Below are 13,884 nucleotides of genomic sequence, written 5' to 3' on the forward strand. Positions count from 1 at the left end.
CTCAATCCATAAGGCGGAGATGAATTTTCTTCATTCTTGAGAGGGATCCGCTGCTCCATTCCTCATGGGGAATAAGAATTAATTTAATTAATTAAGTAGTCCAATCTATCCTGTCCTGCATGCCTGCATGCCAGGTGGAAGGAACCAGAGGACTTGGAGAAAACTGCTGCCTGCCAGGGGAGAACATGCAAACTCCACACATACAGGCACCTGAGACTGGAATCAGACCTATGACCCTGGAGCTGTGGCACAGAATCACTCAACGCCACATCAACGTTCACACCCTTCATTACACGGCTGCATTAAAATGGATCCCAACACACAGGATTGATGTGTAGATCACACAACAATTGTCCAAGTCATATTTGACATTCAGTGATTGGAGACAGTATACTGCAGCTGTCACACCCCCTCAAAAAGCAGAAAATATTTGTGTATATACTGTAAATGCACAAACTAATTTCTTGGTTGTCGCTGCCCAAAAGTCCTGCTTTCTTTTGCTGCATGGCAGTGAGGAATGCAAATTCCTTCTGTGTCTCACAGCGGAAAACAGAACAGCCTAAAGTCTTCTCCCTGCACCCTGTTTATTCTGGCTGACTCTGGACATTGTTGCTCCAACTGATATTTCTTAAGTAAAAAACCGCGGGGGGACGCTGAGCCTGCACTGAGAGATCAGCGAGGTGCCAGGACTGTTTAAAGACACTGCCAAGACAAACCCAGTCCTCTTTCCTATCGAGAGTTCATGCCCAGCTCCAGACGCGTTTGCAGAATAGCAAGCAAGAGCTGGTTGCAGGCTGGAGAGACAGACAGAGATTTGTGGATTGACATAATTCTTTGTGGGGGATCTACATTGTATCCCCATTGAAAATCAGACAAGTTCTGTGACATCGAGCCTCTGATTGTGAACACAAAGATTTGTCCCAGGAAAGACACCCACCATTCCCTTTGTTTTGAGGTCTCTTATTAGATAAATTATGTGAATTATGTACCTGTGAATCCATGCTGCATATACATCTTTCTGTATAGAACTGTAGCTTTGTGTAATGTATCTTTCTGAAATGTATCTTTCTGTATAGAACTTTTATAAATGTGCGAATGCCTACACCTGTATTGTATAAGGGGATCAAAAAACTATGTATTCATACACTGTACACAGAAGCCACTATAAATAGGACCTAAATCTCACTGTATAATACTGGAGTCACTGTACAGTGATGATACTTCAGTTTACTGTTATCAGTGAAGCACTGAAAGATCTAGATTTTCTTTTATCATGTAAGAAACCTATTTAAGGTGTTTAAGGAGTAGGTTGGGTTTTGCTGTCTGAATCAAACCAAAGAATGCTATTGTTTGAGATTGTAGGCACGCACACTCGCGCGCACAACAAGTAAATAACTGTGCGTTATTTAGAAAAGGTCCAGGCTGTGTTTAAAAGGAAGAACTGTTTAGAAACAAACATGTCGTGGAGCCTGCGCTGACACAGCACTGCTGTGTGGTTTGGAATGAGCTTAGGGGGAGTTGGGGGTGGGATATTTAGTTATTTCCTTTCCAAATTGGTTCCATGCCTCTCAGAATTGTTTAATCATTCTGCTCTTTGACCCCTGGGTGCACAAATGACAAATACTACCTAAAGATTTCCTTTTCATACAGTGTGAGCTGTCCAGCCATCCCAGTATTATTGCTTTCTCTCTCAATTATGAATTGCTACCTCTAGTTATTCCTTGGCACTGTGGGACTAAAGTGAGCACAGCAGGTAGAAAGCAGATGGCCTTTCATCTCACCCCCCCCCCCCCCCCAAAAGCTAGATCCTCTTTATAACTGTACAAAAGACCCAATGAAGTAAAAAAGTCCATACTTAAAATAACTCCAACATGCTTAAGTTCAAGCTACCAAAAGTCACAGAGAGAAGGGAATCAGTATTTGTTGACATGCTCATTTTTCAGCTTCATGCCCCTTTCAAGAGAAACCAAACACTGCATTTGTCTATATTAGAAGGGAAGGTGATGCACTGACGTGTAACTGTTTTGAAAGCAGAAATATAACAAATGTAGTTGCCTCCCCCAAATTAACAGATTAGTCAGTGTTTAACCCTCTACTTTCCCATTCCAACTTAAAATGTGCAAACACAGAAGCATCTTCTAATTTATTCGGTCAAAACCCACCATAATAAAATCAGCTAAAAAGTGGATTGAGAAACAATGGCTGCTGTATCTCATTCACAAACCTAGCTGTCCATATTCCCTTTTGCACTTAAGAACTGCCTCAACCCTCTTTTTGCAAGCCTGCTGAAGTGATCCCGTAAGTCTTACAATATTGCTAAATATTCTCTTTGCCTTGTGGCACAAGGCCTTGTGGAACAAAATCTCTGTTGTCTCAAGTCGTTGTTGTATAAAATTAGTGCAACTATCTGTTGGCGTGCATCTGGTCAGGAGATTCTTAAAAGCCCATCAGAAGTTTGTAAAAACATGGGAATGTTTGAGGGATTTGTCACTGTCTCCTGCATGAGAGCATTGGCTTTCAGTCTGTGTTACATCTGTGGAGTTCTCCACCAACTCATTTTCAGACAACACAGATTTAGGCAGGCAGGACTGAGGTGATAACCTGCAATTCATTTAGAAGCCAGTTCAAATGTGCCTAACCACAAGCACAAGCACGCATGTAAAACAGTCTTAGAATTAGAGCTTACCTGACTCCTTTCATCAGCCTGTTTGTAAAACAACATCTAAAGAGTTTCTGTAGGATGCTGGTGGGATAGGTATGGCTCACTTGAGCTCAGCCATTCATCTATTGTATATAATAGTAACACGTTTATATAAGGACTGAGAATTGAATTAATTAACATTTAAATTGCAAAATCTTCTCACTTTATCTAAGCTCTCTAATCAGCTGATTAATACATTTGGTAGTTGTATTTCTTAAAGTTGGATCTTATCAGTAAAAACACATCTCTTGCATTATTTAAGACTGCAGCACTTACTCAGAGTGACGGTGTCATTGATCCTGAAGCTGCAGAGCACCTTCTCAACATTGCGGGCATGAAGGAAGCCATTGCCCTTGACCACCACCTGGAAGGTTTCTGAGAGAGAGATAAGACGAGGAATAAGAACAGGGTGATGAGACAGCAGCAGGGGGAGGAAGTAGTTAAAGATTGTGAAATTGCATGTATTGACTGTTGTGGAGCAGGAGTGTCCCATGTTTTTAGAAATGCTTTATGCTTTGAAAGGTATGCTTTGATTAAAAAAAAACATTCTGCAAGGCTGAACACGAGGAAAAGAGCTGGATTTCCATTGCTACTGGGCATCAGTGTTAAATGCATCGAAATTAGCATCAAGGCTAATTTTGTTTCCCCAGATGCACTGTCTTTCAGATACCTGAATGTGTTGTTTAGTGTTGTAAATGTGAACAGTATCTTCTGAGCAGCTGCCACAAAGGGGAACCCACACAGTAGTTGTACCACGAATAAGAAGTGATGGAGATAATAAACTTTGGTTTCAGCAGCTCAGCCTTCGCGCTGCTTTAGTGCCAGTTTGGGTTTCTTTTTGAGAATACTCAACTCCCATCCTCTTGCCAGACTGTCTCAAAGCTTTAAGAGAGTGAGACATCTCCATGCCCCGGCTCTGACAGAAACCATCTTGATTCACGTACTGTATTGTGCTGCTGCAGTTACTGCCAAGCATTTATTCCATCATCCAAAACATACAATACAGAGATCGCTGGAGACAAAGCCAGATGTGTAACATAAACATCCGGGCCGCAGTGGGAAGCTTCTGAGATTGAAAGCCATTGATAGAAGCTTTATCCAGTGATCTCCAAGCTTCCCAAACTGCCAGTCATCGTTTAGCTGACACAGCTGAATTTGGGTGAGGCAATGTGGTTTGACTTTACATTGTAGAATGTCTTACGGTAGCAAACTTACACACACATAAGAACACAAAACGGTAACAAACGAGAACTGGCCATTCAGCCCTTCGGCCCCTTTGGTCGTTAGTAATTAATCCAAGGGTCTCATCCAGCTATTTCCTGAAAGAAGCTGAGGTTCAGCAACATAGCTTCTTCAACCCTTTGAGTAAAGATGTGCCTCCCGTTCTTCTTTTTAAATGTACGCCCATGTAGTGTTTCACTTGTGTCCTCTAGTTCATATTTCTCTGTTCAATCTGAAGAAACCTGCTGGGTTGACTTAGCCTTTCAGGATTATGAATACTTGTATCAGGGCTCTCCTAATACAAGACTAAAATGTCCTTCAGTTCCTTGTGCTGTGGAGCTGTGAAACAGAAAACTCTGCCTTTTGCTGCTGTGCTAGTTTTATTGGAGTGCACACAACTCTCTGCTAACCCTAATAATCAGGGAAAATCTTAACTCAACTAACTGATATGATCAATATATGATCAATTGATATTGAATTAACTGATGTAAGAACTAATCTAACAGATATTATCAACTTATTTATCGGCTTTCAAGAGAGTTGTGTGTCAATAAGAAACAAAATGGAAACAATCAGTGGTATTATTGACCACTTGCATCAACGCGGTTGATTATGGTGCTGCTGTAGTATCTGGTCGGTCTGAACCTGCTGTTACCCCCAGATTCCGATACTCTTTCTAATGTTGCTTGTTCTACTGAGTATTTATTTCTGAATAAATTTTTATTGACACACGCAATTATTGAAAAAAATGCTCTTTGAAATGGTCACATGTACAAGCAAGAAAATAAAACAGAGAGAACGATGAGGATCTAATGAATCAAGACTGCGGTCATTGCAGTGAAGGAGTCACTGAGGCAGCAGCTTCACATACCTCCTGCACAGATGCTAGAGGGCTCTGCAGCCAGGATCTCTATACAGGACTTCTTCAGGATCTGAAGGGAGGAAGAGGGGAAAATCAGTCAGACTGGCAGGCCTCACCAAAGGTTTTCTGTTACATAGAAATCATCTCCAGCAAAAATCAATAATCTGATCAATTTATTTAATGAGCAAACTGAAACTGAACTAAAGACTGTTTAACTCCCTTTGAGAATTACAGTAGCTGGCACTGTGTGAGTATCAGTCTGTTGCACTGTTCTGTAAATATTATGGTGAGATGATCCAATCACACTTTTTTAAAAAGTTACACTTCATTTTCTACAGTTTTGAACACCTTTTTCTGCAGGTTGATTTACCTCTGTGTATGAGAAATACACAGCCTTATTTTGTTGTCACATGCAGTTTGTTTTCTCTGTCACTGTTTGATCTTTGACACAGTTTTGATTTTTGGCTCAGTTAGGATGTGCAGTTAAGATGTTCTTTCTTGTTCTCTAATTCTTCTTTCATTCAACTACCTGTTTGTTTAACAGTGAACTGATCTGGAGGACAGATATAGAGACATAGAGCATCGCCACCTTGTTGATTGATCTCATTAGATCACAGGTGCTAAGCAAGCCTGGCCCTGGTCAGTACTGGGATAGAAGACCTCTAAGGAAAACCAGGTTGCTGCTGTAAGTGCTGTTTGTGTCCCAGTCGGTGAAAGAGAATTTCTAGACTCTGTATAGAAACCAGGGACACTGTGCTATATTAGTTCCTGTCCTTCAAACGAGATGTCAAATTGAGGTCCTGACAGCTTAGTAATGAAAGATTCCATGGCATTGTTCGTATGTGTAGGTGTTAAAATAGCGAAACCCCACTTGGTCATTTGCCTGTCAGCTTTTACTCCCAGGTTTGTTATATCCTTACTGTTGACATGAGGAGAGAGAGGTGGGCAGAATGGGCTTTAAGTAATAAAGACATTTTAAACACTCTCCATCCATGAAGGGTGATATTGGATTATCCTACAGTTTCGGAACCATGTCTAAAAGAAACTGTCCTGGAAGAAAGACATGCCTTGAAATTGATTTCTGTGAACTCAGAATGTGCTCTTACAAATTATCACTTTCATGAGATGAGCTTTCTCCCTGTCTCCTTCTTTCACTCTCTCTCTCTACCATACAGTATGTATTGCCTCTGACTATTCAGAGACTCTTTAAAAGGCCTCTGCTATGGTACCAGTAAACCATACACAGTGTGATGATATCCAAGACATTTAATGCTTCTCAGCTTCCTTGCTGCTCTGGAGCCAAAAGCTTTCAGTTCTGGTGTAATGGATACCAGATGGTCTCACTTCAAGATAGCTAAAGGAACCTTAGTGCAGTAAATAAATGCCTTTTTGATGGAAGTTTTGGTTCATTTTGCTTGAGTTTGGGGTTACTGTAAATCAGCACCTTCACTGACTGTTTAAGTAAATGAAATTATTGAAATGTGTACCATCCATTCTGGAATCAGCTTAAAATTGGCTGTCTGGATCCAAAGACAAAACTGTTAAAGTGCAGTTCCCATGGGCTTTGTTGTAAAAGTTTGCTCAATTGCGCAATGGAACCTATTATTTCTAATTGTCATCATTACCTACTTGGACATTTTGGGGTATTCCACGTTGTCTGTATTTTCCCGGTATAAAAAAATATTTTTTTGCGTTTTGCCTATACAGTGCTGTTATGAATCATGCGCTATTTCATCATTCTTCTGCTTAAATTTCCTGTTTGGCTTTTGAGCTACTGTACACATCCAGGGAAAAATATATATTCTTTAAAGACTTGAAGACTGGGTGTCATTAGATTTGCTTTGAGACATCTTGTCTGAAGCTGTTTTTGCTGGAAAAGTCAGTGAGTATGGCAGCCTGGCTAACTGACTTAGGTGCTGTGCTCACTTACTGGCAACAAAGAATGAGATAGAGGAGTAAAGGATATACACATAGTAAGCAATGAAATAGCATGAAAGAGCTGGCAACAAACAAACTCTCTTTCTCATTCATATTGACCTCTAAGGCAGTGATCTTCAGTTGCAGTCTTGGAGAACTTTGGAGAACCGAATCCTTTAAACTTGATAGATGTCTGCAATTAGTGCCTAAAGGCCATATTAATCTTAACTGGCTAACCCAGTGGCTAGTTCAGTTAAATAATTTAATCCCCAGTTATAATGAAAACAAGCGTATCCTGTAGCTCTCTGGATGTAGATTTAGAGACTCTAGTTCGGAAATATAAATTGATATTTATATGAAATATAAATTCGAACAGTATGAGATGATGTTAAATGTACGTGTCACACACAAGTCCGCACACAGTTCTCACCGAGTTGATGACTCCTTGCAGGGCTTCAAAGCCATCGTTGACCGGGAAGACGTGGTCCTTGCTGTCTGCGATCTTAGCCAGCTGAGAGACATAAGACAGCAATTTGAGGAGCTATTCCCTTCAATTTTGACAAGGACATGAATCTGGGATGAAGTCATTGTAAAGCATGAGGACCTGAACCTAGTTTTATGTGTGAGGTTTTATGTGTCAGTCCAGGGGGACAGGGGCTCCTGGGTGATCCCACAGGTGCTGGGTCAGAATGAAGGCTGAACCCCAAAATTCAGAAATCACCAGCTGATGTCTGAGTTCTGTCATTAGGGTTTCCTTCTCACTCTGTTGTGGACACAGTGACATTGACAGTGAGTGTCTTGGTGTATGTGTGCTTTGTCCAAATTCCTCCTGGTCTGGTAGATGGGTCACATTCCTGAATTCTTTATAATAAAAACTAAACTTATTGGGGATGGCAAAAGAGAAACAAAACACCCATTCTTTACTTTTTGAAAAGGACCTCGCATCTACACTTTAATGTGTGTATATAAAAGTGTTTTCTAACTTCAGTGCATCTCAAAAGGGTTAAAGCAAGAAAGTCATTTCACCAGCTGAGTTTTTACTGAGCAGACAACTGAGCTACATGCCACATTGTATCAAGGGCAATGTTAGGGATGGAAAATCCACTCAGATCTCCAAATACCAGTGGTTACAGTGGAATCTTAGAAAAACCTAACATACTGCAGGGAAATGCTGACTTTTCTTTAAAGTCTCTTAAAAAAATTTCTTTAGCTTCCCTTAGACATAGTAGATGTCTTCCGCACTGAGTGTCTTAATGCTAGCAAAACTTCTGATTTCTTGCATGAAAAACTTTCCGTTGTTTAGACTTACTTGTGTTTCATTGAAGTCCTTCACACCCACGCAGTACACCGAGGCACCCAGGCTCCGTGAGCGATTTGCCTGTCAGATATTCAAAAGCAAACACAAAATAGGGCATACTTCAGCACATGAAATTAATTATGATGAAGCTACTTTTAACGCACAATCTGCATAATTTAAAGCACATGTTCTATATTGAAGAGTACCGTAATCATCTTGATAGGCTTTGTATAACTATTCGAGAAATATAACAAAGAATTGTTCATGTATAGTTTATTTTCAGTTTAATCTAATGAGTAAATTAACACAGGATTTATTAATGAAAAATGTATTTTCTTCACAATCTATTCAGTTCCTACTTTGCTGTTACTTTACATTTTAATGCTGTGCCACTGATCAGAGGAAGTGCCAACTGGAGCTATTGTATATCAGTGACAATTTGCTTCCCTACTGCACTTCTTCAAAATCAACCTATAGAGTTTTATTTGGAAAAAAAGTGTGTGAAGTAACAAATATTTTCATATTCCAGAGATTTCGTATCTTTAATAAGTTATTAAGAGATATTGTCACGATCGTCATCCCTCCTCTTAAGAGCGCTCCGACCCTTTCATATTTTAGTTCATTACGTGCACCTGTCCCCTGTTTGTCCGTCATTATGTAAGGCGAGCGCGCCCGCTATACCTCGCTTAGCATTGGAAGATGGACGCCCGGAAGCCCGCCTGCCAAGTCCGGGAGACACCTGACCATCTGAGTCCGGGGCTCGGAGCGCCTGGCCTCGTTACCCTGGTTTTATTCCCTGTCCCTGTTCCAGATCCCATTCCGGATTTCAACCTTGTTTGTCTAGTCTCGGATGGATCTCCCGGTTCCTGTGCCCTGGACTGCGCCCCAGATTCCCCCTAGGACTGTTTGGACTCGTTTGCCTTCGTCATGCCCGCCTGTCTGTCAACCCATCCTAATCCTATTGTACCTTTTCCTGATGTCCTTCTCCACTTACTTCCAGATTATACCGTCTGCATAGGGTCCTGAACTACGCTTCACAGGAGCCTGGACCGGCTCCCGTTACAGATATACTGTATGATGACAACCAGCCTCTCCTGCAGAGATTTGTGTTCATTGCTTATCCTGACCACAGCCTAAACCACAATAAAATAGAACTTCATAGTCATGTCCTGTAATTTGGCAAACCACCTTATACCATACAGTGTCACGGGAAGCTGGAGCCTACCTGGCAAGCAACGAGCACAATGCAGGGTACACCCTGGACAGGGCGCCAGTCTATCACAGGGCAAGGGCAAGCCAATCATACATGGGGACAATTTGGAGGCCACAGTAAAGGCAGAGAGGGGTTAATTTGGCCTGGACACCGGGATAACTCTCTACTTTTAACGAGAAATGCCCGGGGATCTTTAATGACTACTGAGTTTCAGGACCTCAGTTTAAGGTCTCATCCGAAAGATGGACATTTTATAGTTGTTTATATAGTTAATAATCACCTCAAGTTAATTTTACCAAAACTAGCACATTACTGAGAAAGTTACCTTGAGGATATTTGATTGGTAGTGAAGAGGAGACAACTGTGTATAGCTAAAACTAAATCAAGCTTTGAAAGATGTTTCATTTGTGTGAGGAAGTGCTGAATCTGCTTTTACAAAGTATCCACACATGTCCCCAATAATGAAAAACAGAGAACAAGTGATAATGAATAATAAAATATTACGTGCAAGAGAAAATATCTTGATCATAAATTATCCCCTTTAAGGTTAGGACCGAGCGTGGTACTTTCAGCACTACTTTAAAACACCTTTTCAAACTTACTAATCCATATCAAAGAGAAATTCACCTCATACAGTAAGTGGCTGAGTTTCAATTGCTTTCAATGTCAGTTAGAAAACATAAGCAGGAGCTAACAACAAACAGGATGCCTGTTATTCTGAGTTTCAAAATGTTAAGTGATTGTTTGCCAATCACTCCACTGATCATAACACAAAATTGGCTCCTTTTTCCCTGATCCATTTCTCATCTGTGTGTGTGTGTGGGGGGGGGGGGGGTCTGATTTGTATTCCTCAATGTAGTGCAGATGTTTCTATGTACTCAGACAATTTTTCGGGGGAATAAATTATGGCTTTTCCTGGGGAGCAAATAGCTGACTTGTTTTTTTTGGCACAGCTGGGATCCATCAGTTCAGCGATTCATTGATGCTTTCCTTTTGACAGATCACAGTTAAGGAGAGGGTGATCAAAGTGTTGGTAGTAGAATATATTGTTTAGGCTGTAACACGTTGGAGCCTGATCTTCTCAGAGTTCATAGACCAACCAGGATTATGTCTGATTTGTTATTTCTGGAAGGCGAGGCATCATGGTATTGGGTACAACCGCTGGTCTACAACCCCTAGATTGATAAAACTCCATTTAATCCCAAACTTGGCATGATGCTAAAACCGGCATATACAGGATGGCACTGTACTGTAGAGAGAGGCAGAGAATGATCTCTTCAGAACTGGGATAAAAGTTCATTTTCTGGTCTACCCTTTTGTGTGATGCGGTATACAAGCACAAAACGCCTTCTGTTCTGCTGCACCCCAGACATAACCACTGTCGCAGTTGTGTTTACAATTAGTGGTTAAGTGTAATATGATTATTGCATTTAGATTTTTACTTGAGAAAGTTTAACGATATGTATCTGCCCATTCCCCCCCGCAAATTCTGATACCCATCTATACAGTTGGGTTTGTGAGAGAAAGGGGTAATGTAGCTGTCGAAAGGTATACAAGTGCATTATCTGTAACTAGGAATTAAAACTGTGATCCAGGCTAGAGCTTCAACCCATATCCTAAGTGGTCTCAATACTTGTCCAACCGGTTACCTGTAATTATAGGAGCTGTTTGTCAAAGTCAGTCCAAAGGAAAGTGCTCTTGGGAATCCCTGGGCTTACCTCTCTCTCGGCGTAGAAGAAGAGGTTCTCATGCAGCTCTCCATCCGTGAGTGCGATGATCACACTGGCTGTGCGATACCCTGTCCCCAGAAACAGAGCCGTGAGACCCAGACGGGAGATAGATATGGAAAACTTGGTTCTTCAAGTACAGAATGTTTTTTGCCTCAGCCTAGAGCTCCATGACTGCATTCATTAATTACATTTACATTTATTTTCATCCCAGAGGATGCCAAACTGCTTTATATTTCACCTACTAGTGTGACAAAGTGCAGTCTCCACCTGGGTGACCAGCAGCCCCACAATACAGCAGGTCGGGTAAAAAGGTAAGACATTTCACCAGCTGAGTTAAGGGGAAACAGTACACAGGTCAGAATGTAGAAGCCCAGAGGGGAATTTAGCCAGGACACTATATTGTGACAAACAGAGCCATGGGATTTGTAAGGACCAAGTAGTCAAGACCCTGTTTGTGGACCTGAAGAAGGCCCCACAGCTGAAACGTTGTGTTTCCTTTCTTCTCTTTCCAGCATGGAATGAACCTCTACTTGTTCCTTTGCTGCCTACACATGCTGATACAGCATACCTGCTTGAAATATTTTCATGTGGAGGCCTTTCTTGCCAGGGCACATTTTTTAACAAAACCACCAGAGAATCCTACAAAAACCTCTATAAACAGTGTGAAAAACATATAAAGAAAACAAAACAGCCAGAGAAACTGCAGTGATATTTCTCTACCATCACCTTACCTTCTGTATTCCCATAGTAGATCTGCTCACTGGCCTGCAGGAGAAGAAAGAGGTTTAAGGGACAACAGGGAATTTCAACCAGGAAGTCAAACAAAGTAAGACTGTGTTAGCTAATTTTGAATTATTGGGTAAAATTCAAGCACCATGGTCAGTAAATACAAGTCCTTAAGTTCAAAAGGGATAATGACAGACAAGCCAGTCTCATCAGGGTGTTTTATATCTCAATAATTGCCAACTTCCGTTACACATATAACTCTTGCCTACATCTCGTCTTGCATTCATTTGCATTCATCACACCTGCACACTTTCTCCACGTTGCAGCTACCCCCTTGGTTAACTCCTCCCTCTGAAAAGGGGGTCTAACTCTTAACCAAGCGGTTTAGGTCAAAATTGATCATATTTGTATACTCCAACATCCACAAAATATCTGATTCTTGGATGTCGTTATTCCTCGTGAAAGCACTTGTCTCATAATTCAGAGAATAAACAGAGTATAGAGTTCTGTTATATCAACGTGGGACTCTCAGTCCACCACTCTACCTAATAATATCAAGGAATGACCCTGTCAACTTGTTTGATACCCCTCACCTGAAGCTCACTCACTCACTTACCCTTTGAAAGCCCTCATGCATGTATGTGTCTCCTCCTGGGAGCACTTTCTGCAGCTCCTCCAGCCCCTCCCGGATCTGATCCCTGGATAGACAGAGACAAGGAGAAATGTCCTATTTGCATTCTCTTTTCCCAGAAATAACTGATGTTATGGACCAGGTGTAGCTGGAGGCCATTTCCACTGTGACTCAGCTGGGCCTGAGCTATACCTCTGACAGTCCAGGGTTGTGGTGAACTTGTTTAGATGTTGTGGCCCAACTGCGTCGAATGGCTTGAGGTAGACTTGTTTAGATGGAAAATGCCTTTCTCTTTTATCACAATTTGAAACAAGAGGAGTTTTGAAAAGGGGAATAAGGTTTTTCAAAGAGTGCTACACTTTTTATACTGTTGTAAAGGATTATCTGTAGCTTTAGATGAGGAATTATAAAAAATTATAAAAATAATAACAGAAGATGTTCCAAAGGACTGAATGTTCTGTTTTCACACCCAATACTTGATGATGCCAGATGTGTCATGCACATATTCAAAGAAATGGAAGTGCCCGAGATTTTAATTAGTACAATGAAACCTCTTAGCAATAGCACTGCACCAGATATAGTGGAGAATTCATGTTTCAGACAAACAAGTTTGTGATTTATTATTATTATTATTCCAAAGCTGCACATGGAGACTAGAATAGATGCTATCTTGATCTTTGTTTCAGCAAGTACTGTACGTGGTTGACTTGGTAATTCTACCGTTTGATAATGTCTTTCATGCTAGAAAGTTGATTACCATCGCTTTCATCAATGCCAAAGTACCTGTATATCTCATCTTGTTTTATCATCCAGCTGGATGTTTTGACATTTTACAAACTCTCAACTGGCGTTTTTAGCTCTAAATGATAGTGCAAATGATAGTGTACTTACTGTAAGAAGTCCAAAGTCCATTTTGACATATTCAGTGTTCTAAAATACTGTATTCAGAGCCTGATGTAGACTATCTGTGAGCCAGTTTTGTCAGAAAAACTTGAGATCAGCCAAAGAAAATGGCTGATGTAGTAATCTTTATCTTTTGCAAAGCCTATCTTGACTTTAGCTTGTTTAGCATGTTGGTAGTATTAATGATAAATAAATGGTATGTTTAGCATGGTGATTGATATTATTGATAAGTAAAAAAATAAAGGGAGACATGGCATCTCCTTGGAATACTCATTTGACGGCAAATATTTCACAGTCTTCCATTCTTTCAATGATGGCTCTACAAACCAAACTAAAGTTGGTCTAATTTGGTAGATGTTCTTAACTTTCAGTATTCATGTATGAGGGGTGCTATCTAAAGCTTATTATTACTAATTTTAATGATTATTTTTATGCAATGGAGCACCAGGAAGAACTAGACACTTCCAGTATATATGTGAGTTTTAGTATTTCAGCACTTTGGATGATACATGCTAAGCAAAAACAGGGAAATGAACTGTACAATGAGTGAGGAGAAATCTATGTGTAAGTGCTGGTCATAACTACATTTCTAGGACTAACTCTGACTTGTCATAAATTAGGCATAAACAGGGCATGTGGTCCAATATTGTTGGTTGTTTGTGGGTCTGGTTCTCTTTCCTAAA

At 40.7% G+C, this 13,884-nt stretch overlaps 1 protein-coding gene across 1 annotated transcript in view; it reads right to left on the reverse strand.

Annotated features, from left to right (window-relative positions):
- antxr1a (ANTXR cell adhesion molecule 1a) overlaps positions 1-13,884 on the reverse strand; it is a 58,635-nt gene that overhangs the window by 33,751 nt on the left and 11,000 nt on the right. Inside the window, exons 4-10 of the mRNA XM_088624112.1 lie at positions 12,284-12,365; positions 11,673-11,706; positions 10,930-11,009; positions 8,011-8,079; positions 7,132-7,212; positions 4,794-4,854; positions 2,978-3,076 (exon numbers count right to left, since the gene is read on the reverse strand). Of these exons, the coding sequence (XP_088480238.1) occupies positions 2,978-3,076; positions 4,794-4,854; positions 7,132-7,212; positions 8,011-8,079; positions 10,930-11,009; positions 11,673-11,706; positions 12,284-12,365 (506 nt within the window). The remainder of the gene's footprint in view (positions 1-2,977; positions 3,077-4,793; positions 4,855-7,131; positions 7,213-8,010; positions 8,080-10,929; positions 11,010-11,672; positions 11,707-12,283; positions 12,366-13,884) is intronic.

This window comes from Lepisosteus platostomus, chromosome 3 (genome assembly GCF_059453375.1).
Source record: "Lepisosteus platostomus isolate fLepPlt1 chromosome 3, fLepPlt1.hap1, whole genome shotgun sequence".
Classification (NCBI taxonomy): Eukaryota; Metazoa; Chordata; class Actinopteri; order Semionotiformes; family Lepisosteidae; genus Lepisosteus; species Lepisosteus platostomus.